The sequence below is a fragment of the Astyanax mexicanus genome, chromosome 4, assembly GCF_023375975.1.
Source record: "Astyanax mexicanus isolate ESR-SI-001 chromosome 4, AstMex3_surface, whole genome shotgun sequence".
NCBI lineage: Eukaryota > Metazoa > Chordata > Actinopteri > Characiformes > Acestrorhamphidae > Astyanax > Astyanax mexicanus.
In genome coordinates, this window is record NC_064411.1 from 23,226,274 (window position 1) to 23,253,069 (window position 26,796).

Sequence of the window (26,796 nt, forward strand, 5' to 3'; positions counted from 1 at the left end):
TGGGAAATTTCATTATCAGTATTATCATCATGTTATTATGACAAATGTAAATGTTCATTTCACTAGATGTGATCATTTGTATGCATGGTTATTTTATTAGATGTGCTTAATCACACTTAATATTCACAGTGGTAATTCACTTCATATTAGCTCGTTTCGTAGAGTTACTCTTTAGGTCATTCCGACATTTGTGTACGTGCTAACTAGCAGAGAAATCTTGTCTGATAACCATTTTGGGTAAACACCAGGATGTGAAAGTGAAGAGGTTACGCTGACATTTCTGACGGGAAACAACTCTGTCTGGGAACAGAAGAGAGTTTTTGTCTTGGGATAGAAGGGAGTTTTGAAGGATGCCGTTGCAAGCGGAAACCCTATGTCCATATATGGTTTACGGTTCCGGATGCGGCGGAGCGGGGATAAATAACGGCTCTGAGAAACTGTTAGTCTCAGAGCACCTTCAGAGCGTGATGATTTCATGACTGATTGTACTCTCAATATTTTGCATTAAAAACTTGTTACTCATTTGACACGACTCAGAACTTAATATTTGTCTTTATTAATCATCACAGGTATTTCCACCACAAATTGGCGTCACGAGACAGGATCCCAGGGTGATCGACGGACGGAGAAAGGCCCCTCTCATCGAGGACGCTCTCCGGTGAGACCGGACCCAAAACGAGGAAAGCCCACAGACAAAGGGATAGTACCGTGGGGGTGAAGGGGGGCGGATCTCCATCCGCCGATCTGACGGGATTTCATAAGAACCTTGGTGGTGAGTGATATTAATTCAGTAGAAATAATTGTTAATCCCCTCCACCTGGACTAATACACTCCTACCTGTGAAAAGAGTAGTATTAGTATGGCGGTTAGCGGTGTTTGAGCATGGCAGTTAATGGTGCCAATTTTGGTATGGCAGTTAGCGGTACTAATCGTGATATGGCAGTTAGCGGTGTCTGAAAAGGCATGGCAGTTAACGGTATCAGGCACCCAAAGTGGGTCTCTATATTATAGACGTATTATAGAGTATTAAAGGTCCGGACCGCTGGAAGGAGTGTAAATATACAACGTGTGGCAGATCAGCGGCAGATTAAAATCTGTGGCAGTTGATGGCACGTCCAGTCTTTAGTGAGGGAAGGCAGGTGAGATCATTTTGTTTGGGGACTAAATTTCTGATTCAAAGTCAAGTGAGAGAACAACAAAATGGGATCCCACTTAGCTAAATTTCCCACTTCCTAAATTTCCTTCGGGATAAATAAAGTATCTATCTATCTATCTATCTATCTATCTATCTATCTATCTATCTATCTATCTATCTATCTATCTATCTATCTATCTATCTATCTATCTATCTATCTAGCTAAAGAACTAAAATATAACTAAAAAAAATATATACACACGGCTCCATTATTTCATGAGATGAGTAGAAATTATGGCACAGAGAGTGTAATGTATGTTCCAATTTGGATTAGATACTTTGGATTTCCAGCAAATGGCAGTCTTGGTGTTAGATATTTAGGGAGATTTAAGCAGAGAATACAGCAGCCGCCCGTGGGGTGCCCACGAGCAGTAACTAATCATTGGAAAAAGCATAAAGAAAATATGTTAAGAGCAGCAGGAAAAAAATACAATCACCCTCCTGCGAAGACCTACAACAAGTAGGAGGTAGGAAATGCAGAGATGAATTTGAGAACTTTTGTGTTTCGTGCCGACCCACAGCCAATGAGATAAAGCGCATCCTGATGAGAAAACTCGGATCAAGTTACTGCAAGATTGACAGAGGCTGGCCGCAGCAGGACATCAGACTGGGTGGTGTTCAGTGGAACCAAGAACCCGCAGCAAACCCAGATCTGAATTTGGAATACAGAAACATGATAAGAGACTTAAAAGAGCGCCTTGTTGCAGCTTTTCCCCTTCACGTCAATATGGGAAAAATCGCTGAATGCAAGCAGGAGGACGGAGAGACTGTGCAGGATTATATGGTTCGTCTAACCAGAGTCCACACTGATCACAGTGGACTCGAGGCTCCTGCAGCCAGAGCAGAAAATGCTGATGCGGTTTCTTCATGGATCAAGCTATGTTAACAATGGATTTGCTGGTAACGGACTTGTATTCGACCACCAGCGTCTCAACAACAGCAACAAGACAGTCAGGAGGACGATACTGAAGTGGATTGGACAAACAGGTGTTATGCCTGCAGAAGGGAAGGACACTTCGCTAGAGACTGCCCTGGGGAAGTGACGGGCGGCGGAGAGGCAGGACGGCACAGATGAGTCCACTGAGTCATCGGACAGGAAAGTAGATTTTTCTTTTTCTTACCTCAGTTTAGTGCAGCAATTAACCCATAATCCAACAGCAATGCCAATGTTAAATGTTGAAGTGTGTGGAAAGACACTGAAATTTATTGTTGACAGCGCTGCTGGTTATTCTGTAATTAGGGCAACCAGGAAAACATACAGCATTAATTGGGGTAGGAGGGCAAATAGTTAAAGAAAAAGTGTCTGTGCCTCTCCAATGTTCTTTAAACGACCGATCCTTCTCTCATTGCTTTATGATCTCCTCAACATGCCCAGTAAACTTGTTGGCTAGAGATTTGATGTGTAAATTATGTTGTTACATTACATTACATTACATTTCATTTGGCAGACGCTTTTGTCCAAAGCGACTTACAATAATGAAGTACAAAAGTAATAGGAATTTAGATAACCCATTTTTAGATAGGGCTTAAAGGAGGTCGAAGGGAAATAAAGGGATAGAGAAGTGAAGGAGGGGAAGAAGGAAATGGGGTTAGAAGTAGTTAGTGTGTTAGAGGTATTAGGAGAGTAAGTGCTCTTTGAAGAGCTCTGTCTTCAGGAGCCTCTTAAAGATAGCGAGAGATTCTCCTGATCTGGTAGTGGAAGGTAGTTTGTTCCACCATTGTGGAACTCTGTATGAGAACAGTCTGGATTGCTTTGTGTGAGTGTTTGGCAAAGCGAGGCGATGTTCATTGGAGGAGCGCAGCGGCCGGGAGGTAGCGTAAGCCTTCAGGAGTGAGTGCAGGTAGGAAGGAGCCTGTTCTGTCATCACCTTGTAGGCGATTGTAAGAGTTTTGAATTTGTTGCGAGCATCAACTGGTAGCCAGTGGAGCTCAATGAGCAGCGGGGTGACATGTGCCCGTTTTGGTTGGTTGAAGACCAGACGTGCTGCTGCATTCTGGATCATTTGGAGTGGTTTTACTACGCAGGCCGGGAGGCCAGTTAGCAGGGCATTGCAGTAGTCGAGGCGTGAGATGACGACTGCTTGTACCAGGAGTTGGGTGGCCTGTTGCGTCAGAAACGGTCTAATTTTCCTGATGTTATAAAGCGCGAAGCGGCAGGATCGAGCAACCGAGGCCACATGGTGCGTGAAGGAGAGCTGGTCATCAACCATAACACCCAGGTTCCTAGCAACCTTTGTCGGAGAGAGAGAGAGAGTCGATGCTTATAGAGAGGTTGTGTTGAAAAGATGGTTTTGCTGGTATGACCAGAAGTTCAGTCTTTGAGAGATTTAATTGAAGGTGATGCTCCTTCATCCAAGAGGATATGTCAGAGAGACACGACGATGTCCGTGCAGAGATTGAGTTATCTTCAGGTGAGAATGACAGGTATAGCTGGGTGTCATCAGCAAAGCAATGGTAGGAAAAGCCATGTGAGTGGATAACCTGACCAAGAGAGGCAGTGTATATTGAGAAGAGAAGGGGACCCAGTACCGAACCCTGCGGAACCCCAGTGTATAGGGAGTTGGCTGAGGACAGCTGTCCTTGCCACGACACCTTGAACGAGCGCCCAGTGAGGTATGATCTGAACCATGACAGCACATTGTCTGAGATCCCCATGTTTGAAAGTATAGTTAGGAGGAAGTCGTGGTTGTCCGTGTCAAAGGCGGCCGAGAGGTCCAGCAGAATGAGCACTGAGGACTGGCCTGCAGCTCTAGCAGTTTTCAACGCTTCAGTCATAGACAACAGAGCCGTCTCGGTAGAGTGTCCTTTTTTGAATCCAGATTGGTTCTGGTCCAGGAGGTCATTCTGGGAGAGGAAGCCAGAGACCTGATTTAAAACTGCTCTCTCGATTGTTTTAGAGAGAAAGGGTAGTAGTGAGACCGGTCTGTTGTAATTTGATTAGCTCACCAACTGGTTTATCTATAGAATTTGAACAACCATGCATGGTTCAATTAGCACCTGGGGCTCCAGGGTATGCATATATGTGGCGTTGTGTAGAAAAACAGAGTGAAACAATGAAACATTTTCTGCCAGAAACAAAGAAACTGGTGACAGAGCCCTTAGAGTGGAAACAAACTGATTTGCATTGTACATCCCACATTAGCAGTAGGCCAGACCATGAATATGAACAGTTGTTTTACCACCAGACTTCAGAACCACTGTCTACAAAATATTTAATATGGGACAGTGAAAAAGCAGCAGCTATGGTCTCTTTAACTAAACAGCTGGACACTTTGTTCACAGTAGAAAATTCCTCCCCTCACATCTCCCTGGCCAGAGTTAACCATACCGTGCCATGGAAAAATATTGGTCCATGGGCTTTACGGGTGGCCAGGGCTAAAGATTGGGTGAATACAGAACACCCCAATGTGCAGTACAGCGCCTCCACCCACACGTGGAGATGCCCTTATCAGTATCATTTGAAAACAGAGCCTACAGTGGAGCTGTTTGGCAGCGCGCCACTGGTGCAGGCGGTTTCGCTTACAGAGGAAGAGGAACTGGAGCTTAGCTCACTCCCTCTTCAGCTGTGGGCCAGCAGTAAATATGATGTGGGTTTAATCAAAGGCTGTGAACCTGTGTCCATTACACCTAAGTCTTCCTATAGGCCTAGACAAGCTCAATATCCTTTGAAACCTGAAGCAGTTGAAGGCATTAGGCCCGTGTTTCAAGCTCTTCTTGAAAAAGGGGTCATAGTGCCATGTGCAGACTCACCAGTTAGAACGCCAATCTTTCCAGTTAAGAAGCCCGGCCGGGATGAGTGGAGATTTGTACAGGATCTGCAAGCAGTAAATGCAGCAGTCCAAGCACGAGCCCCTGAGGTTCCAAATCACCACACTATTTTGTCTCAGATACCAACGTAACACACCCACTACAGTGTAGTGGATCTGGCTAATGCATTTTTCAGTATTCCAATACATCCAGACAGCAGATTCTGGTTTGCATTTTCCTTTGAAGGGAAAGCATATACATTTACAAGGTTGTGTCAGGGTTACTGCGAGTCAACCATCTATACACCTTAAGGTGGCTTTGCAAAATATGCCAGCATTGGGCATACCTGATTCAACTAAACCTTTTGTTCAGATGGTAGATGCAAAAGGCATCTATATGACTTAAGTGCTTACTCAAAAGCATGGGGTGTGGCAAATGATTTTGGGTTCATGTGGAAGCAGCGTAATTTCAGGAACAAAGATCAAACACCATGAGCTGATTAATAACTTGCTTTCTGCTCTTTTGCTTCCCTCACAGATCGCAGTAATAAAGTGTGCCGCACACACATCCACAGGAGATCCAGTGAGCAAGGGAAATGCCTTTGCAGACAGCGTTGCTAAGCACACAGCTCACACCGCACACATCACAGCTGCACAAATTTCTACACCAGAGCAGGAGAAACCTGCTCACCTGCAACACCATCAGAGAAAACATTGTGGGCTAAAACTGATTGTTACAAAGACAATGGTGTTTGGAGACAGAAATCCACCAATAGGCCACTCCTACCCAAACAATATGCTAAGGTTTTGATTAAAATTGTCCATGGGAGGAGTCACATGGCCAAGGGAGGGATAGTAGAGCAGATTTCCAGGTATTGGTATGCACCTGGACTCTATACACTTGCCCAAAATTTTTGTTCTTCATGTCTCATCTGTGCTCAGCACACACACAGACATGCTGCACCACTCACACAGCAGCCAGCAGGTCACCCACCTGCCACAGAACCATTTCAACACTGGCAGATAGACTTTGTAGAACTAACCCCAGCAGAAGGGAAAAAGTTTCTCCTGGTCTGTGTTTGCATGTTCAGTAAATGGATTGAAGCTTTCCCAACAGGTAGACAGGATGGAGAAGAAGTGGCTAAAGCATTTCTCAGAGAATTAATCCCTAGATTTGGTCTGCCAAAATCTCAAGCAACAATGGCACACCATTCGTACACACAGGGCTCAAAAGTTTGACCAAATATTTGGGTATTGACATGCACAAGCATTGTAGTTACCAACCCACCTCAGCAGGGGCAGTAGAGAGAGCAAATGGCACCATCAAAAACGGATTGGCAAAAATTACACAGCAAACAGGTCTAAATTGGGTCAAATGTCTCCCTCTGGTCCTGTGGCAAAGCAGAACCAGGGTGCAACCAAAAACAAGCCTAAGGCAGACCTTGTTGAATACTGTATCTCATTGCATGATTCTCTTTTGTCTGCATCTCGACTGGTAAAAGCTGTGCTACCTCAACCAGCTGACCAACCCTTCCATAACCACAAGCCAGGAGACTGGGTGCTGATCAAGGACCTGCAGAGACGAAGGTGGAACCAGCAAAGGTGGACTGGACCTAATCTTGTGCTCCTGACGACCCACACGGCGCTGAAGGTTGAAGGACGCAGAACCTGGGTTCATCACACACACTGCAAGAAGGCCCCCACCAAACCTGAAGAAGAAGCAGCTCTGGTTGGTCAGTGAGTGGGTGTCACGGCTGGTGGGACGAGTGGGATTGGGCGTGCCTGCACTCTGAGCACTAAGGTGTCTACATAGGCTAGGGGCATCCACACTGATAAACCAGTATCACCATGCTGTGGCTGTTGATGGTGGTGACCCTCCTACCTGGGTCCCATCAGTCCCCTCAGGACCGAGTGGAACAACAGAGTTATGGAAACAAAGCATGCATGGCCGCAGTAGCAGCAGCTGACGAGGTGTCTCCCAACAAAGAATGTGTGGTCTGCCATAAGTTTGCTGTCCCCTGGATACCAACTCCTTTACACAATGTGACTGCTGCTGCATTGGTGAAGGATCCGGCAGACTGCACTCTGGACAGGCAGATGGCATTCATGCTAAATGTATCAGCCCATTTTGCAGCCACGAAACAGAGCCCCCCATTTGATGGAAATGTAACTGCTATGTTTCAGATGATGCCCCGATGTGACATGACCCACCCCGGACCAAGATATGAGCCAAAATTTGTAAACATGTCGTTCACCACGGTGCCCCCTCTCAATGCATCCGCCTGCATGTGTTCACCTGGAATAAGAGGAGGGCCTCGTTTAGGGTACACTGACCGTAAAGTTAACATCACCTTCTATGATAGCTTATGCTTGAACTGTTCAACATCGGAGGCACTCACACCGTGAGCAATGTGTATGAAATTGCATGAGTTGATTTTTTAGAATCAAAAGGGAGGAGTGACGTGGGAAATTTTATTATCACCATTTTGTTACCATTATAACCACCTTGTTATGACAAATGTAATCAATTTATTCATGTTCATTCACTAGATGTGACCATTTAGGATTATTCATTTCACTAGATGTTATATAATTTGTATGCATGTTTCGTTTTATTAGATGTGCTTATTCACACTTATTATTCACAGTGGTAATTCACTCATATTAGTTCATTTTGCAAACTTGCTCTTGAGTTAGTGTGACACTTTGTATATGTGCTGGCTAGCAGAGAAACCTTGTCTGATAACAATTTTGTGTGAGAAGAGGTTATGCTGACATTAGACTCTGTCTGAGAACAGAAGGGAGTTTTTTGAAGGATGCAGGTGCAGGCGGAAGCCCTATGCCCATGTATGGTTTATGTTTTCATAATAAGGCAGAGTGAGAATGGATAACACTCTCTGAGGAACCGTTGGTCTCTCAGAGCACCTTCAGAGCGTGATGCTTTCATGACTGATTGTACTCTCAATATTATGCTTTAATAAAACGTATTACTCATTTGACACGACTCAGAACTTAATATTTTTCTTCATTAATCGTCACAGGTATTTCCACCACAAGTGCTACAGTGAGTTTGGAGCTGTAATTTTACTTCTTTAAAAAGTTCAATAATCAAGGACATCCTTCCTAGTGTGCCTTTAAATAAAGATACTCAGGGAAATAGAAAACAAGTATCTTCTCAAGACCAACTTTGAGTCCTAAGAAAGTTCTCAGCTTCTAGTGAGACCAGAACAGAATCAAGACTGTCTGAACAGTGAGCGGTCCTTATAAAGGCACTAAGCAGGTGTCCGCTTGATTATTGCGAGTGGCAAAAGGTGGCCTCCCTCTAGTGGCTGGAGGACCACCAGGTACAGCACAGAAGCTTTTATGGTAATATGAAGATGTCCCAGTAGTTTTGTCAATGTAGTGTAACTGATTGATTTAGACCGTTCTCTTCAGTTAATTGACCTGCTTTTATTTTATTATTCAATGGCATTTTTCTTTCTTTTTTTTTCAGAAATTAAAATATTCTCCTGAAATTCATCACCAAAAACCAGGATATTTAACTAAGAGCAATGTTAAACTGCTGAAAGAGGTAAAGCAGAAGCCGTCCTGAAGAATCTCCAGAACACACAGAAATTTTTGCATTTGACAGACAAATTAAGCCAAGTCCCGACATGAAGAAACATCAGCACTCTGTCAAGAGTTTAACTAAACAGAGTGATCTCAAAAAAACACAAGCGCATTCACACAGGACAGAAACCGTATCACTGTTCAGACTGTAGAAAGAGTTTTAGACAACAGAGTCATCTCAAACTGCACCAGCAAATTCACACAGGAGAGAAACCGTATCACTGCTCAGACTGTGGGAAGAGTTTTAATCTACAGAGTACTCTCAAAATACACCAGCGCATTCACACAGGAGTAAAACCATATTACTGCTTAGAGTGTGAGAAGTGTTTTTCTACAGCGAGTCATCTCAAAAATCACCAGCGCATTCACTCAGGAGAGGAACCTTATCACTGCTCAGACTGTGGGAAGAGTTTTAATCATCAAAGTAATCTCAAAAAACACCAGCGCATTCACACAGGAGAGAAAACTATCCCAAATCTTTTCCACTGCAATTAAAAGTGCACATCCTAAATCTTTCGGACAGAACACCTTATCCTACACAAAATGGATTTGTTTAAATATGACAGTTCTGTCAAACAAATGCGACATTTAACCTGCAGAACACAATATGAATAGTAAGCCTAAGAGTCAATTTGAGATGAATTTGGATTCAGATAGATCAGGTTGAAGCTCTGAATGGAACCAGATTAAACAACGCAATTAAAACAAATACCTTATTTTCTAATGTAAGATCAAAATGGTCCCACACAGCAGAAAACTTTCTTTTTCCTTGAGGCTGTTCCATAGTTTTGGATGAAAAAGATGATGAACCGCTAAAATGCAGTGGCAAATGGCAAATGCATCCCAACAGATGTGCTTCCTTATAAACACAGTTTGGTGCAATAGTGTCCTTTCGAAACAGTTCCAGTATCGGTCATGTGACTTGGTGAAAGAGATGCGCACACCGACACAGGGTTTGCTCTAGGAGCTCGGCGCATGTGCCGACGCATCGCTGTTGCCGAACCCATCACTACTTATTAGATATCGATGTTGCTTAAGGTTTTAAATCTCCAAAGTTACGAAGAATATCCAAATCATTTAGTTCCTTATTTTTTTTTATCCAGTACCAAATATTATCTTTGTACTGCTTCACCTCTATATTTACTCATCTGTGCATTTAAAATTAAAGGCTTTTATATTGCATATCTGCAACATATACCGTATTTTTCGGGCTATAAGGCGCACTTAAAATACTTATTTTTTCCCAAAAATCGTCATTGCGCCTTATAATGCAGTGCGCCTTGTGTATGGATTTTGCTTGTGTTTACTGACCTCGATTTTATGTGGTACACGGCGCTCTGTTGTGCAGAATTCCTCACCCACGCCAGAAAAAGATCCCCCTCTTGGGCTAGCGCGCGGTTACCTTTGACTGCCGTACTGCCTCTCGGCTGTGGCTCAGGGTAGCTAGTTTCCACTGTAGCTCCGTGGCCAGAACAAGGTGCCGGTAAACTTTCCTTTCCACCCGTTCTGGGGTAATAGCACAAACTGTTTCTTTTTAGCGCCCACTTCTAAGTAAAGTTAACCTCTTAACACGCGCTGGCCCACCGGCGGGCCAGAAATATTTAATATTTCATAACTGGCTGTGTTTCTGAATAGTTATGAACAGTTACAGGTTCAATATAGACATCCAATATACCATTTTAAAGCTTAGAATCTCTGCTTTTGAGCTACTTAGCCTATTTAGCGGAATATCCTTTCAGAAAATAAACATTTAGGGCGGAATATGCCTTGGTTATGATTTTAATAATTCATAACTCTCATATTTGCATTTATCGTTCGTCCATATTTCATCGAATGCGGTCATGTCATACACCATTCGAACCGTCTGGCTCTCCGGATTCCAGAACTGTGCTTTTACTGTAGGATGTATGTTTCATGAATTAGAGCTGCGTCAGAGCGCATGTTTCCAGTAATAAAAGGCTCTCCGGTCACTGCCGCCACCCCCCGAACACACACCCGCGCTCAGCCACAGGTCCTACCTTCAAAACGCGTCCAGACTAAAGAGAATCCATCAATCCAGTCTCCTGTAATCCACAGTTATATCCAAACAGCGCTGGAAATCACTTCATCCAGAAATGAAACTTATCCGATCTTTATCTCTGTTTTAAAACCGTTTTATTCACCGAATTCGGCACAACACGCTATTATAGTCAGAAGCCTCGCGGAGTAATACGTACTTGCTGTGCTTCAACATAATATTATGGTCTGTCGGAGCGTTACGGCTACCGTTGTCAGGAGCGTCGCGGAGTAATACTACTTGCTGTGCTTCAACATAATATTATGGTCTGTCGGAGCGTTACGGCTACCGTTGTCAGGAGCGTCGCGGAGTAATACTACTTGCTGTGCTTCAACATAATATTATGGTCTGTCGGAGCGTTGCGGCTACCGTTGTCAGGAGCGTCGCGGAGTAATACGGTACTTGCTGTGCTTCAACATAGTAATATTATGGTCTGTCGGAGCGCTACGGCTACCGTTGTCAGGAGCGTAGCGGAGTAATACTAACTGTGCTTCAACATAGGTGTGTGTGTAAGGACCGTGAAATGGCTCCAGTTAAGAGACATGCTTACGATGCGGATTTTAAGCTCAAGGCTATCAGTCACGCAGTAGAACATGGGAATAGAGCAGCTGCGAGAGAATTCAACATTAATGAATCAATGGTACGGAAGTGGAGGAAGCAAGAAAATGACCTGCGCCAAGTAAGGAAGACCAAACAGAGTTTCCGAGGGAACAAAGCGAGATGGCCAAAGTTAGAGGACAACATTGAACAGTGGGTTATTGAGCAGAGAGCAGAGGGACGAAGCGTTTCTACAGTCTCTATTCGTCTCAAGGCAACAGCAGTAGCTCGGGAAATGAAGATCAATGACTTTCAAGGGGGTCCTTCTTGGTGCTTTCGATTTATGAAAAGGCATAATCTCTCCATCCGCACAAGAACTACCATCTCGCAGCAACTGCCAAAGGATTACGAAGAAAAGCTGGCCATTTTCCGCACCTACTGCAAGAACAAGATCACCGAAAAGACGATCCGGCCAGAACACATCACCAACATGGATGAGGTCCCCCTCACCTTTGACATCCCCGTGAACCGCACTGTTGAGAAAACCGGGACCAGTACGGTATCTGTACGCACCACAGGGAACGAGAAGTCATCCTTCACTGTAGTTCTCGGTTGCCAGGCTAATGGCCAGAAACTACCACCCATGGTCATTTTCAAGAGGAAGACTTTGCCAAAAGAAAAGTTTCCGGCTGGCGTCATCATCAAGGCTAACCCAAAGGGCTGGATGGACGAGGATAAGATGGGTGAGTGGCTGAGAGAAGTTTACATCAAGAGACCGGATGGCTTTTTCCACAAATCTCCGTCCCTGTTGATCTGCGACTCCATGCGCGCCCATCTCACTGATGCAGTCAAAACCCAAGTGAAGCAAACGAATTCGGAACTTGCCATCATTCCTGGAGGATTAACCAAAGAACTCCAACCACTAGATATTGGTGTCAACAGGTCGTTCAAAGCTAAATTGCGAGCTACATGGGAGCATTGGATGACAGAAGGAGAACACACATTCACCAAGACAGGGAGGCAACGCCGGGCGAGTTACGCCACTATCTGCCAATGGATCGTGGATGCCTGGGCAAAGGTATCGGGCTCAATTGTCGTCCGAGCTTTCGAGAAGGCCGGAATTTTCACTGAACAGCTGAGTAACAGCAACGAGACTGACTCTGATAATGACGAGAGGAATCCGGAGACGCTTGATGCTGTAATCGCTGAACTGTTTAACTCAGACACTGAAGATGAAGAATTTGATGGATTTGTGGAAGAGGAATGAACTGAAAAAGTGAGTGCATTTTTTTCATTGTGTTGAGAGACTGCTGCGAGTTACTATTAGAGAGTTATCGTTCAGTTGTTGTGGAGTTTTTGTTCACAGATATTGTGAAGGATTTATTTTTCACAGCTATTGTGAAGGATTTATTGTTCTGAGATTGTACAGTTATTTTTCACAGATATTGTGAAGGATTTATTGCTCAGAGTTATTGTTACTGATATAAATAAAGTTTCATTTAGTGCGCCTTATAATCCAGTGCGCCTTGTGTATGGACTAACACTAAAAATAGACCGTTCACTCATCGTGCGCCTTATAATACGGTGCGCCTTATAGTCCGAAAAATACGGTAGTTGACATGAAACCTATAGGCCTAAGATTGTCTTACGTTATTATTTGTTAAATAAAAACAAAGTCGCCCAAACGAGAAATCCAGTGTAAAATGGATTTGGGTTGAAGTGAGACATAATAGTCAATTTCAGATTGAAATTTAGAAGGAAATTGATTTTTTTGTAATGGTTCAGGCTTAAAATGGTTAAATAAACATTTACTTCCAATGGTAGAGTAGCATGTGTGTTTAACTTGTATTCCTATGTTTATAAAGTTTTTTTTATTGTGTATGCTTATGGGTTATGTTTGTTTTGTTTTTTTCCTGCTTTAATGACTATTATTATTGGTAGCTAGCTCGCTAAATGTACAAATGCAGCATTAGCTGTTTTACTGACCACTAATATTGGTAGCTAGCCTAGCCATAGGTTTAGAGCACAGCATTAGGATTCAAGGAGATTTTATTGTCATTCGCATCACATGTGGTACATGAGGTGGAACGAAATTGTGATCTCACGATCCAGTTTACACCCAAGAGCTGTTGTTAAAATAGATGTATAGATAAAATAAGATAACAAAATAAAATAGAGTATACAAAATAGATAAAGATAAATACCCCAAAAAAAATAAACATAGAGAGTAGACAGGTAGCAGCAACATGAAGTCCAGAGAGCAAGTTTGCTATAGCAGCATGATAATGAAATTAGAGCAGTAAAAGATAAAGTGTCTCAGTGCAGTTTAAAGTGACAGTGTTTGCAAACAGTAATTTGTCCTTGTGTGTCAGTGCAGTATGTTGTTTAGGTGGAGTTTAAGAACCTTACAGCTTTTGGAATGAAGCTGTTTCTGAGTCTGGTTGTTTTGCACTTCATGCTCTGCAGCTCCTGGCCTGAGGGGAGCGGGACAAAAAGTGTGTGCGCTGGGTGGGTGGGGTCCTTCCTGATGCAGGTGGCCCTCTTCCTGCATCTGGAGGTGTAGATGCTGGGAGGCTCCAATAATCCTCTGTGCAGCCTTCACCACTCTCTGCAGAGCTTTCCTGTCTGCAGCAGAGCAGCTTTCCATGCCACACAACGCTCTCTACAACACATCTGTAGAAGGAGGTGAGGACTGCGCAGCCGAGTCCAGCTCATCTCAGCCTCCTGAGGAAGTAGAGCCACTGATGTGCCTTCCTGACCAGAGTGGAAGTGTTGTTGCTCCAGGTGTGGTTGCTGCTCAGGTGCACAGCCAAGTACCTGTATCAGTCGACCACTTCCACCGCAGATCCTCCAATGTGCAGGGGGAGGTGGGCATTCTGAAGTCCACAATCATCTCCTTCGTCTTCTTTACATTGATGCAGAGGTTGTTTTCTCTGCACCAACCCTCTAGGTATTCCACCGCCTGCCTGTAGCTGGACTCATCTCTGTTCGTGATGCATCCAACAACTGCTGTGTCATCGCCTAACTTCACAATATGACAGCCTGGATGGAGAGGTAAAGCAGTCATACGTGAGCAGTGTGAACAGGAGGGGGCCCAGTTGCACAGGGTCATCAGGGTCTGAGGAATCATTGTGTTGAAAGCAGATGAGAAGTCCACAAAGAGCATACGGACATAGGCATTCTTCTGCTCCAGGTGGATGAGGACAGTGTGGACCACGGAGGAAATGGCATCCTCTGTGGATCGAATCTTCTTGTATGCATACTGGTGTGGATCCACAGTGATGTTGATGGCTTTGATGGGGATCTGAACCAGTCTTTCAAAGCACTTTGTGACTATTAGAGGGAGGGCTACTGGCTGGTAGTCCCATCTGGTTTAATCTGGTAGACCCATCACTGCGGAGCTCTTGGGGACTGGGATGATGGTGGCAGTCTTCAGGCAAGTGGGGACAGCTGCCTCGATAAAGGAAGCGTTGAAAATGTATGCCAGGACATCCGAGAGCTCGTCTGCTCAATCTCTTAGCACCCGTCCGGGAATGTTGTCCGGGCCAGCAGCTTTCTGGGGTGTTGGTCCTCCTCAGCGTCCTCCTTACATCTGCTGGTGTCACGCTGAGGGGCTCCTCTCCTGGTGAGTGTGGGAGTCTAGTTCTGGGGGTGGGGGGGGTGTCAGGATTCACAAAACGGGCAAAGAACTTGTTGAGAGCCTCAGGCAGGGATGGGTCTTTGGAGCTTTTTGCAGTGTTGGATCTGTAGTCCGTGATGCTCTTGATGCCCCTCCACATGCTCTGTGGATCCTGGGAGGAAAGGGGTCCCTGGATTTTCTGAGCATATGCAGTGACATATGTGACATCCTCCTCACACTTGCTGATGTACCTGAGAACAGCAGATGTGTATTCATCCAGATCCTGCTCCCCCTCACACTCACATAGCATCCCTGAAGACCTGCCAGTCTGTGCAGCCGAAGCTGTCCTGCAGCACAGCGTCACCGTTACTGGGCCACACAGTAATGGTCTTCTGTGTGGGTTTGGAGCATCACAGCGGGGGATGGTATGCGGAGAACAGCATGATAGAGATGTGGTCGAAGAGCCCGAGGTGGGGGAAGGCTCTGTACGTGTCCCTCGCGTTGGTGTAAACATGGTCCAGCACGTTACTACCTCGTGTTGGGATGTTCACGTGTTGGTAAAACCTCGGCAGCGTGATCTTCAGTTCTACGTGGTTAAAATTTCCCGCTACCACGTAGAACGCGTCCGGATGCTTGTTCTGAAGCTAGCTGGTGTTGTCATAAAGCTCCTTCAGCGCATTGTTAGGATTGGCATCTGGTGCTATGTAAACCGCAAACACCGCCGAAAAAAATACATTTGGTCAGTAAAATAGCAAATGCTGTGTTTGGATATTTAGCTAGGCTAGCTACCAATAATAATGGTCAATAACTTAAATGTAGAATTTGGTAATTAAGTGTAGTTGGTGAATGACTATGCTACTTCTTCAAAAACAACTACTTCAAAAAACAAAACACAACCCATAAGGTTTCACAATAATAATAAAAAAAACTTTATAAACATATGAATACAAGTTAAACACGTTACTCTACCTTTGGAAGTTATTGTATATTTAAAGTGGGAAACATTAAAAAATATATATTTCTTTCGGAATTTCAATCTAAAATGGACTGATGTTTCACTTCAACACAAAAATCCATTTCACACTGGATTTCTCCATTGGGTGCCTTTGAGTATTTAACAAACAATAACATAAGACAATCTCAGACCTATAGGTTTCATGTGAAACATATGTTGAGAAAACACAATGAGATTACAGATCTGCAATAGAAAATCCTTTTATTAAAACACACAGATGAGTAAATATATACAGGTGAAGCAATACAAAGATAATAGTTTGTAGAGGATAAAAACAATTAAGAAACTACATGATTTGGATATTCTTAGTAAATTTGGAGATAAAAAAAAGCATTTTATTTAACCTCTGGAAAGTTTGTTGATCTCTCTGCAGGATCTGGATGCTCCTCCGGTCCACACGGCAGTACCCGGGACAGTGTCGTCTCTCTGTGGCTCTGGGTCTCACTTTTGGGAGCACTCTCTCTCCTCAGGTGCTGTTTTCCACTTCTTCTTTGGATGGATGGGCCTAGCGGTTAATAGCATTAAGCTAAGCTATGCTAAGCTTGGGGAACTGAGGATGGTTTCCACAGAGTGAAAACAGAGGTACTAGAAATTAATAGAAATAATAAAATCTGCATGAACTAGAAAAGAGAATAAATGCATTCAAAACCTTCTAAGCAAAAGCGCTGAAGGTTTGATCCTAAACGTTTAGTTGCAAGCTAAGAATCCTAATCTACTCCTAACAACTATGACATCTAAATTTTAAAGACTAAGTTATGCTTATCTAACATCTAGAGCAAATACTGGCAGTTGTTAAATTCAGTATGTTTGTTTCTGGTGGAACGTGTCCCAAGTGACAAAGTGAAACATTTGTGTAGGATAATGTGTTCTCTCCGAAAGATTTACGTTTTGCACTTTTTGCCGTGGAACAGATTTGGGATAGTTTTCTTTCCTGTGTGAATGCGCTGGTGTATTTTGAGAGTACTCTGCTTAGTAAATCTCTTTCCACAGTCTGTGCAGTGATACGGTTTCTCTCCTGTGTGAATGCGTAGGTGCAGTTGGAGAGTACTCTGCTGAGTAAAACTCTTCCCACAGTCTGAGCAGTAATATGGTTTCTCTCCTGTGTGAATGCGCTGGTGTATTTTGAGATTATACAGTTGATTAAAACTCTTCCCACAGTCTGAGCAGTAATACGGTTTCTCTCCTGTGTGAATGCGCTGGTGTTTTTTGAAAGCACTCTGTTGATTAAAACTCTTCCCACAGTCTGAACAGTGATACGGTTTCTCTCCTGTGTGAATGCGCTGGTGTCCTTTGAGATTACTCTGTGTAGTAAAACTCTTCCCACAGTCTGAGCAGGAATACGGTTTCTCTCCTGTGTGAATGCGCTGGTGCAGTTTGAGATGTCTCTTTGTAGTAAAACTCTTCCCACAGTCTGAGCAGGAATACGGTTTCTCTCCTGTGTGAATGCGCTGGTGTATTTTGAGATCACCCTGTTGTTTAAAACTCTTCCCACATTCTGAGCAGTGATACGGTTTCTCTCCTGTGTGAATACGCTGGTGATTTTTGTGATCACTCTGTTTAGTAAAACTCTTGACAGAGTGCTGATGTTTCTCCATGTCGGGACTTGGCTTCATTTGTCTGTTAGATGTATTGAATGATTTCTGTGTGTTCTGGAGATTCTTCAGGATGGCTTCTGCTCCACCTCTTTCAGCAGTTTAACATTGCTCTTAGTTAAATATAAATTTCAGGAGAATATTTTTAATTTCTGTAAAACACAAAGAAAAATAAACTGAAAAAGCAGGTCAATAAACTGTAGAGATCTACCTGAATCAGTTACATTATATAGACAAAACTACTGGGATCTCATTATCAAAAAAGCTTTTGTACTTTTATCTCATTCTAAGTCAGTGATGTTACCCGTTAATCTGAAGCTTTGAGGCGTGTGCTAAAAAAACAACAAGCATTGGTTCGAATCAATGAGCCGATGTTTGATACATTCTACATTGATCGCGTGACCAACGATGTCCGAAGCTTTTTCCTTTACACCAATTTATAAAAGATTCCTGATTTTTTTGAAAAACTCCTGATAGCAGTTCATTATTTTCCACCACATTAGCTTCAGACTAACAGTGATATGCACTCCTGAATTCAATATGTGTTTTTTTTTTTGCTCTCCCAAGCAAACCCGGGTGCTTGTTAATTATTGTATTATAATAAATGTTATTTTATACAATATACAGTATCAGTGGAGACTTATTTCATGCATCTACATACCATCACAGCTCCAGAAATTACATTTTAATTAGTTCAATCATAAAAGATATGTTTGTATCTTTAAAATAAAATATAAAAAGAAACGCAAATGGATGGATGTCGGACAATGCAGTATCTATTCATGTCTGAAATGTCCACATTCTCACTTAGGAAGAAGTAAAAAAGTTTTGTATCCAAATTAAAAGAATAAAATATATCCTAGCTTGGTGAAGGTATTAAAAACGTTGGTAACATTAGCCAGCTAGATAACATTAGCTACTTGGTTAAAAAAGCACTGGGAACATTGGCTAGATAGAGAACATTAGATACTGGTTAAAAAAGCAGTGACAACTTTAGCTAGCTGGGAAATGTTAACTGCCGGTTAAAAACGCTGGTAACATTAGCTAGCTGGCTAACATAAGTATTTTGGTCCCCTATTCTGGGCCAGTTCTGCCTATTAAATAGTTCTCTTTTTCTCTTTGCCAGACGCGTTAAGGAAACACATCAGCTCCCACTGTAGATGAACACTTAAACACTATTCCCACATTAAAAAATCACATCATATATCATTTTACTATTGCTTACACTTTTGTAAATCTGTGGATAAAAAAACAGTGTGGAGCAAGCACAGCATGAACGATATAGAAAAATATTGAATAGCAAGAGCAGTTTTGTTAAAAGAATACAGCTACTTATATTAATTTTGAAGGTAAGTTAATGTTTTAGCCACCTTTGGCTAATCTAGCCAATGCTATCTAGATAGCTACCTAAGCTAGCAGGCAATTCCAAACAATAAAATACTATTAGGAGCCTTAATGTCTTAAACACATTACACTTGTGATGAGTTGTTGTTATATAGACTAAATGGTAGGATAATGTACAAGCTGTCTGTAATGGTTAATCATTTCCTTTATAATTAAGTTTAGCTGTTAGGTGTGGTATTGGTAACAACACTGTGTCATTTTACAAGCTAATGTCGCTAATGCTAATGCTCCTGCCTCAATGCTGAAAAAAATCTGTAAATCTAAGTTTACTGTAAATAAACAGCTTTACACCCAAATAAACAGTTTTCAGAGAGAAATCTGTGTATATCTCTTATTTGCCTTTGAAAAAAAGAAAGAAAGAAAAAACAGAGAGAAAGAGAGAAAAAGAGAGAGAGAGAGAGAGAGAGAGAGAGAGAGAGAGAGAATTACCTTTTGAGGTTCAGCTGATCCTGCTCTTACTCCGGAGCTCCAGCTACAGACCCCGGAAGCTCAGCCTCATTCGGGTTATGTAGAGCCCCGCCCCCTCCCCCGCTATATCACATTATACCCCATCACCGCTAGAAGGAGCCCGCGAGGGAGTCCTCAATGCATGGAGCTGAATGGAGCTAAACAGCTAAAACTCTCATTTAAAACACTGTATAACTACTTCTCTGGAGTTTTCCTTTAATTTTACAAAGTAGAACAAAGTATTTCACTAAAATAGCAAAGAAAACGTACCTCTATATTTCCATTTTCTAAAACTAATGTTTTTATTCAGTAGGTTTACTAGCATTACTGCTACTGATGCTGGAGTTACACACAGAGCTCCTTTAAAATGATTAAAACTGCAGTTTAAAAGCTTTAATAATTATCTCTGCGGTGATGAAACAGTTATAGTTCTGATTTGAGGAAATAAGTAAATTTTTTACTCTATAAAGTATCAAACATTTATAAATTATTACTTTGCTAAAAAATAATATTTTTTTAATGTTTGATACTTTTTAGAATAAAAAATTATTTATATGTTTTTGTACATTCCAAACTCTGTCAAGTGGCTTGAGATTCAGAAGTGAGTTTTTTCTCCAACAAATAGCACTTACTAATTACTATGGAAAGATCAGTGCTGTTGTGACATTGATTCTGGTAGACACTTTTTTAAATCTAAATTTTATTCAAAATATTATGGTTGCATTTTCTTTGCATTTACCTTCTTGATGTCCTGCAGGTTCTTGAAAAGGAGATCGTACTGCAGCAGATCTTGTTTGTTGCTCACCTTGTTTAATGTCTTTCTATTTATGTATTCTGAAATATTTCCATAAATTGAGGTCATTCACAGCTCCTGCCTGTAAAATCACTCTCTGAAATCACAATGGACCATCCTGATTTCTGTATAGAAGGGTACTTCACACTTGTAAAAGCATTTGAAACTTCATATGCAGATATCAGTTTTAATAATAATTATGAAATAAAAAGGATTTGATTAAGAGTTTATTTGTTAATAGGATGGTACAAACTTGTTCAGATGAGTCCAGTAAGCATTCTCATTCTACTACAAAATATTAGCCAATTTAGACATAATTTTTGTACACATTAAAGGAAGAAGTTTCTGATGTTGAGACTATTTGGGCCAGATTATATCTAGTTCTGTGTAGAAATAAAACAAACACCCCTGCTTGCTTGAGTCACTTAATCCTCCTTTTATGTTTGGGGTCAATTTGACCCTTTTCAGTGTTTAATGCATTTATGTAAGTAGTTAATCTCATTTTATTTACCTCATATTTGGTGATTTTTTTTTCTAATTTAATGGCGACAACTGGGTAAACATAAAATTAATGGGATGTTTTTTTTTGTGTCTTGTACACATTTTGTATACATCGGTGTTGTTTGGGGTTAATTTGTCCCCACGCTATTTTAGCTATTTAAAACATAAAAATATCAGAATTTGACCCAGATTTGTGTTGAATGATGTGAAGGTCAATATGACATGCAATTTTATAATCTTCAAAAAAAATGTGTTTCCTAAAATAACATAATTATAACTATAAACCACTGACAGTTCAAGTGACAGGGGGGCGGGGAAAACATAATTCTCATGAGAACTTGATATTTCTCATTCTGTGGAGGAATATATTGTTCCTATAAACATATTGATAGTTCACACAACATAGTGGTTATGCAGAGAAATGTTTCACAGCAGCTTCTAAACCAGTTCTCTATGTGTTCTGTCTCTCTTTCTTTCTGCTCTCTCTCTCTCTACTGAAAATGACGTTTAAGAAAAGGTTTTCTCTCAGTGAGGATTTCTCACATCTCTTTCACCATGACAGAGAATGTGTCTGAGAAAAAGGAGGACTTTAGAGAGGATCCTGATTATAATGAATCCTCCTCTGATGAGAATGAGCCCTTTACTCTAGATCCTATTTTTGTCTCTCAACCAATAGAAAACAGACTTCCTTCCAAAAGTAAAAAGTTATTATGGTCTGTCTCCCCACTTGAAGAAAATGATAAACTTAGTGCTGCTAATGTAATCAGAATAGTTCCAGGTCTCAGCAGATACGCTGTCAGCCACGTCCAAACATACAATCAGCATTTGAGTTCTTCAGAACACCATCAATCTAAAAGGATAAACTACTGTAGATGATACGTTTAGAGGGAGGTGTGTGTATAGAGGGATAGTTAGAAAGACTTGGATTTAATCCCACATGTAAGTCTACATTGTGTTGCTCAGTTTGGAGAGAACAAGTCAAAAGGTGAAGAAAGAACAGGTGTTTGGGCTGCAGACAGATCCAGCACGTCTCTAAACACAGTCCATGTCTCCTCCGTGTCCTACGCTTCAATAGCACAGAAACAAGGCAGGACTGATGAGATCTTAATAAACTCAGCAATATGGGATGAATGGAACAAGTAGGATCTTACGAGGCTGAAGTTGGTTTGATATTCGCAGCTCCAGATTCGTTTGGCTCGATATTCGCAGCCTCGTATTCCCCGGCTGAAGTTGGTTTGATATTCGCAGCTGCCGCTTCACTGAACCACCGTGAACTAAAGGGAGCGTTCACAAACACCCGCTGTTTATATTAAACACCTCACAGATCAACACTGAAGGAGATAGAATGAAGAAAAGCAGTACATCTGTTTATTAACAATGTAAATATACAATATCGTATTAAATGTAATTTTGTATATTGTAAAATATTTATTTTAATTACTGAATTTATAATTATATATTACAATAAATAATTAAATATATATTTAATAAAATTATATTTTAAAAGCCATTGCACTCAAAAAATATGAGGCAGATGTTCAAGTGTGATTTTGAAGAACTTTTTCATGTTGGGCCAGACCAAATACACATGATCTGAAGAGTACTAGTCTGCTTCTTTAAGGAAAACCTGGAATTAGCCTGGCCCAAGCTGATTTTATACTTTAAAATGAACTGGCAACATGGCCTACTGATCCATAATGCACAAAAAAATTTAATATAAAGCTGATGTTCTAGTGTGATTTTGAAGGACTTTTTAATCTTGGGCCAGAACAAATACACATGATCTGAAGAGAACTAGTCTTCTTCTTTAAGGAAAACCTGGAATTAGCCTGGCCCAAGCTGATTTTATACTTTAAAATGAACTGGCAACATGGTATAACGAGCCATAATGCACAAGTTTTTTTATGTAAAGCTGATGTTCTAGTGTGATTTTGAAAGACTTTTTCATCTTGGGCCAGACCAAATACACATGATCTGAAGAGAACTAGTCTTCTTCTTTAAGGAAAACCTGGAATTAGCCTGGCCCGAGCTGATTTTATACTTTAAAATGAACTGGCAACATGGAATAACGATCCATAATGCACAAAAAAATTGAATATAAAGCTGATGTTCTAGTGTGATTTTGAAGGACTATTTAATCTTGGGCCAGAACAAATACACATGATCTGAAGAGTACTAGTCTTCTACTTTAAGGAAAACCTGGAATTAGCCTGGCCCGAGCTGATTTTATACTTTAAAATGAACTGGCAACATGGAACAACGATCCATAATGCACAAAAAAATTGAATGTAAAGCTGATGTTCTAGTGTGATTTTGACGGACTTTTTAATCTTGGGCCAGAGGAAAACCTGGAATTAGCCTGGCCCGAGCTGATTTTATACTTTAAAATGAACTGGCAACATGGAATACCGATCCATAAAGCACAATTTTTTTTATGTAAAGCTGATGTTCCAGTGTGATTTTGAAGGACTTTTTCATCTTGGGCCAGAACAAATACACATGATCTGAAGAGTACTAGTCTTCTACTTTAAGGAAAACCTGGAATTAGCCTGGCCCAAGCTGATTTTAGACTGCACAATTAATTGGCAACATGGCAGCACAAAAAAAATATTATTTAAAGCTGATATTCCAGTATGATTTTGGACTTTTTTTTTCAGACCAAATACACATGAGATGAAGTGTTCTGGTATTCTCAAAATCAATGCTTTATATTCATTATTTCTGTGCAAAATGGCTTTCATGTCATGTTGCCAATTCATTTTAAAGTATAAAATCAGCTCGGGCCAGGCTAATTCCAGGTTTTCCTTAAAGTAGCAGACTAGTTCTCTTCAGATCATGTTTATTTGGTCTGGCCCAAGATTAAAAAGTCCTTCAAAATCACACTAGAACATCAGCTTTATATTAAATTTTTGTGTGCATTATGGATCGGTAGGCCATGTTGCCAGTTAATTTTAAAGTATAAAATCAGCTCGGCCAGGCTAATTCAAGGTTTTCCTTGAAGAAGAAGACTATTTCTCTTCAGATCATGTGTATTTGTTCTGGCCCAAGATTAAAAAGTTTTTCAAAATCACACTAGAACATCAGCTTTATATTCAATTTTTTTGTGCATTATTGATCGGTAGGCCATGTTGCCAGTTAATTTTAAAGTATAAAATCATCTTGGGCCAGGCTAATTCCAGGTTTTCCTTAAAGAAGAAGACTAGTACTCTTCAGATCATGTGTATTTGTTCTGGCCCAAGATTAAAAAGTCCTTCAAAATCACACTAGAACATCAGCTTTATATTCAATTTTTTTGTGCATTATGGATCGGTATTCCATATTGCCAGTTCATTTTAAATTATAAAATCAGCTCGGGCCAGGCTAATTCCAGGTTTTCCTTAACGTAGCAGACTAGTTCTCTTCAGATCATGTGTATTTGTTCTGGCCCAAGATTAAAAAGTCCTTCAAAATCACACTAGAACATCAGCTTTATATTCAATTTTTTTGTGCATTATGGATGGTTATTCCATGTTGCCAGTTCATTTTAAAGTATAAAATCAGCTCGGGCCAGGCTAATTCCAGGTTTTCCTTAAAGAAGCAGACTAGTTCTCTTCAGATCATGTGTATTTGGTCTGGCCCAACATGAAAAAGTTCTTCAAAATCACACTTGAACATCTGCCTCATATTTTTTGAGCGCAATGGCTTTTAAAATATAATTTTATTAAATATATATTTAATTATTTATTGTAATACTAGTACTCTTCAGATCATGTGTATTTGGTCTGGCCCAAGATTAAAAAGTCCTTCAAAATCACACTAGAACATCAGCTTTAAATTAAACTTTTTTGTGCCTTATTGATCGGTATGCCATGTTGCCAGTTAATTTTAAAGTATAAAATCAGCTTGGGCCAGGCCAATTCCAGGTTTTCCTTAAGGTAGAAGACTAGTTCTCTTCAGATCATGTTTATTTGGTCTGGCCCAAGATTAAAAAGTCCTTCAAAATCACACTAGAACATCAGCTTTATATTCAATTTTTTTGTGCATTATGGATCGTTATTCCATGTTGCCAGTTCATTTTAAAGTATAAAATCAGCTCGGGCCAGGCTAATTCCAGGTTTTCCTTAAAGAAGAAGACTAGTTCTCTTCAGATCATGTGTATTTGGTCTGGCCCAAGATGAAAAAGTCTTTCAAAATCACACTAGAACATCAGCTTTACATAAAAAAACTTGTGCATTATGGCTCGTTATACCATGTTGCCAGTTCATTTTAAAGTATAAAATCAGCTTGGGCTAGGCTAATTCAAGGTTTTCCTTAAAGAAGAAGACTAGTTCTCTTCAGATCATGTGTATTTGTTCTGGCCCAAGATTAAAAAGTCCTTCAAAATCACACTAGAACATCAGCTTTATATTAAATTTTTTTGTGCATTATGGATCGGTAGGCCATGTTGCCAGTTCATTTTAAAGTATAAAATCAGCTCGGGCCAGGCTAATTCCAGGTTTTCCTTAAAGAAGAAGACTAGTACTCTTCAGATCATGTGTATTTGGTCTGGCCCAACATGAAAAAGTTCTTCAAAATCACACGAACATCTGCCTCATATTTTTTGAGCGCAATGGCTTTTAAAATATAATTTTTTTAAATATATATTTAATTATTTATTGTAATATATAATTATAAATTCAGTAATTAAAATAAATATTTTACAATATACAAAATTACATTTAATACGATATTGTATATTTACATTGTTAATAAACAGATGTACTGCTTTTCTTCATTCTATCTCCTTCAGTGTTGATCTGTGAGGTGTTTAATATAAACAGCGGGTGTTTGTGAACGCTCCCTTTAGTTCACGATGTTCAGTGAAGCGGCAGCTGCGAATATCAAACCAACTTCAGCCGGGGAATACGAGGCTGCGAATATCGAGCCAAACGAATCTGGAGCTGCGAATATCAAACCAACTTCAGCCTCGTTAGGATCTTCTTCTTTACAATCCAGACTCCCATGTGACTGAGCATGAATTTCTGCTCGTTTGTTTTATCCTGTGGTCAAATTGGCCCCAAACATAATACTTTTAACTATTCTTGATAACATTAAATCTTTTTCATTCCAGTTATTTTATTTTTATTTTTTTAATGGCTATTCAAGTAGTTAACAAATAAATATAGCATGTGACATAAACTTGGTTAAAAATGTTCTTAATATATAATAATTTTTTGTAGTTTGAAAATGCCTGTTGTGAAATTGACCCCAAACATAAAAGGTGTTAGTAAATTTGAAGGTAACAGGAGGGTTAAAACTACCCCAACAAATAGCACTTATCAAATTTTACTCAAAGGTCAGAACTATTGTTAAAGTAGAAATTGTGACATTTCTTTTCAACACTTTCTTCAATACAAACACCCATTAGAACTAAGAAATCTTCAGGATTCTTTCAATATGTAAGAGTGCTTTACACCAAGAACCCACATGTTAACAAATAATTCTTAATATGCCTAGTTATATTGGTATATAATATAATGAAATCATGTATTCCATATTTAATTTGATTTAAATTGATGAATCAACTTTGATTGCTGAAAATGAACCGAATAAGGTGAGCTTTCACTTAATTGATCAATAATACCATTTTAACCACCCCAAAGAGAAGCACTCACTCCTTGTATTAAATAATCAATGCTTCACTTTGTGATGGTCACCATAGATATTCAAACACTGTGTAATACATGCTAAAGTTGTACCAGATTGACTTGGTCCTCACTGTTGATGGTTTACAAGTGTGAAGTACCCTTCTATACAGAAATCAGGATGGTCCATTGTGATGTCAGAGAGTGATTTTACAGGGAGTAGAGACACTTTTTTTTAAATCTAAATTTAATTTAAAATATTATGATTACATTTTATTTACATTTACCTTCTTTATGTCATGCAGATTCTTGAAAAGGAGATCATACTGCAGCAGATCTTGTTTGTTGCTCACCTTGTTTAAAGTCTTTCTATTTATGCATTCTGAAAGCTTTCCATAAATTGAGGTCATTCACAGCTCCTCCCTGTAAAATCACTCTCTGACATCACAATGGACCATCCTGATTTCTGTATAGAAGGGTACTTTACACTTGTAAACCATCAACAGTGAGGACCAAGTCCATCTGGTACAACTTTAGCATTTATTACATACAGTGTTAAAAAGGTTTTATCAATTTGGTGTGAATTTTTGAACAGTGTTAACTTGCATGGTAAATTTTGTCAGTACAAAATTGTTTAAATATCCATGGTGACCATCACAAAGTGAAGCATTGATCATTT

At 40.5% G+C, this 26,796-nt stretch overlaps 6 protein-coding genes across 7 annotated transcripts in view; 2 read left to right on the forward strand and 4 right to left on the reverse strand.

Moving 5' to 3' along the window:
- Positions 1–26,796, reverse strand: part of LOC125780501 (zinc finger protein 239-like) — a 1,096,042-nt gene that overhangs the window by 432,824 nt on the left and 636,422 nt on the right.
- Positions 1–26,796, reverse strand: part of LOC111188533 (zinc finger protein 239-like) — a 280,707-nt gene that overhangs the window by 189,468 nt on the left and 64,443 nt on the right. The gene's annotated exons all lie outside the window — the stretch shown is intronic.
- LOC125801342 (zinc finger protein 239-like) overlaps positions 1–26,796 on the reverse strand; it is a 280,707-nt gene that overhangs the window by 189,468 nt on the left and 64,443 nt on the right. The window lies entirely within an intron of this gene.
- LOC111188532 (zinc finger protein 239-like) overlaps positions 1–26,796 on the forward strand; it is a 193,828-nt gene that overhangs the window by 58,485 nt on the left and 108,547 nt on the right. The gene's annotated exons all lie outside the window — the stretch shown is intronic.
- The window catches only part of LOC125801459 (zinc finger protein 239-like), a 193,757-nt gene that overhangs the window by 58,414 nt on the left and 108,547 nt on the right, over positions 1–26,796 (forward strand). The window lies entirely within an intron of this gene.
- Positions 15,962–19,261, reverse strand: LOC125801504 (gastrula zinc finger protein XlCGF49.1-like). The gene is made up of 2 exons (XM_049478295.1): positions 19,203–19,261; positions 15,962–17,521 (listed from the first exon to the last, which is right to left on the reverse strand). Exon 2 carries the CDS (start codon positions 17,388–17,390, stop codon positions 16,659–16,661), a length of 732 nt encoding a protein of 243 aa, XP_049334252.1. The 5' UTR covers positions 17,391–17,521; positions 19,203–19,261; the 3' UTR covers positions 15,962–16,658.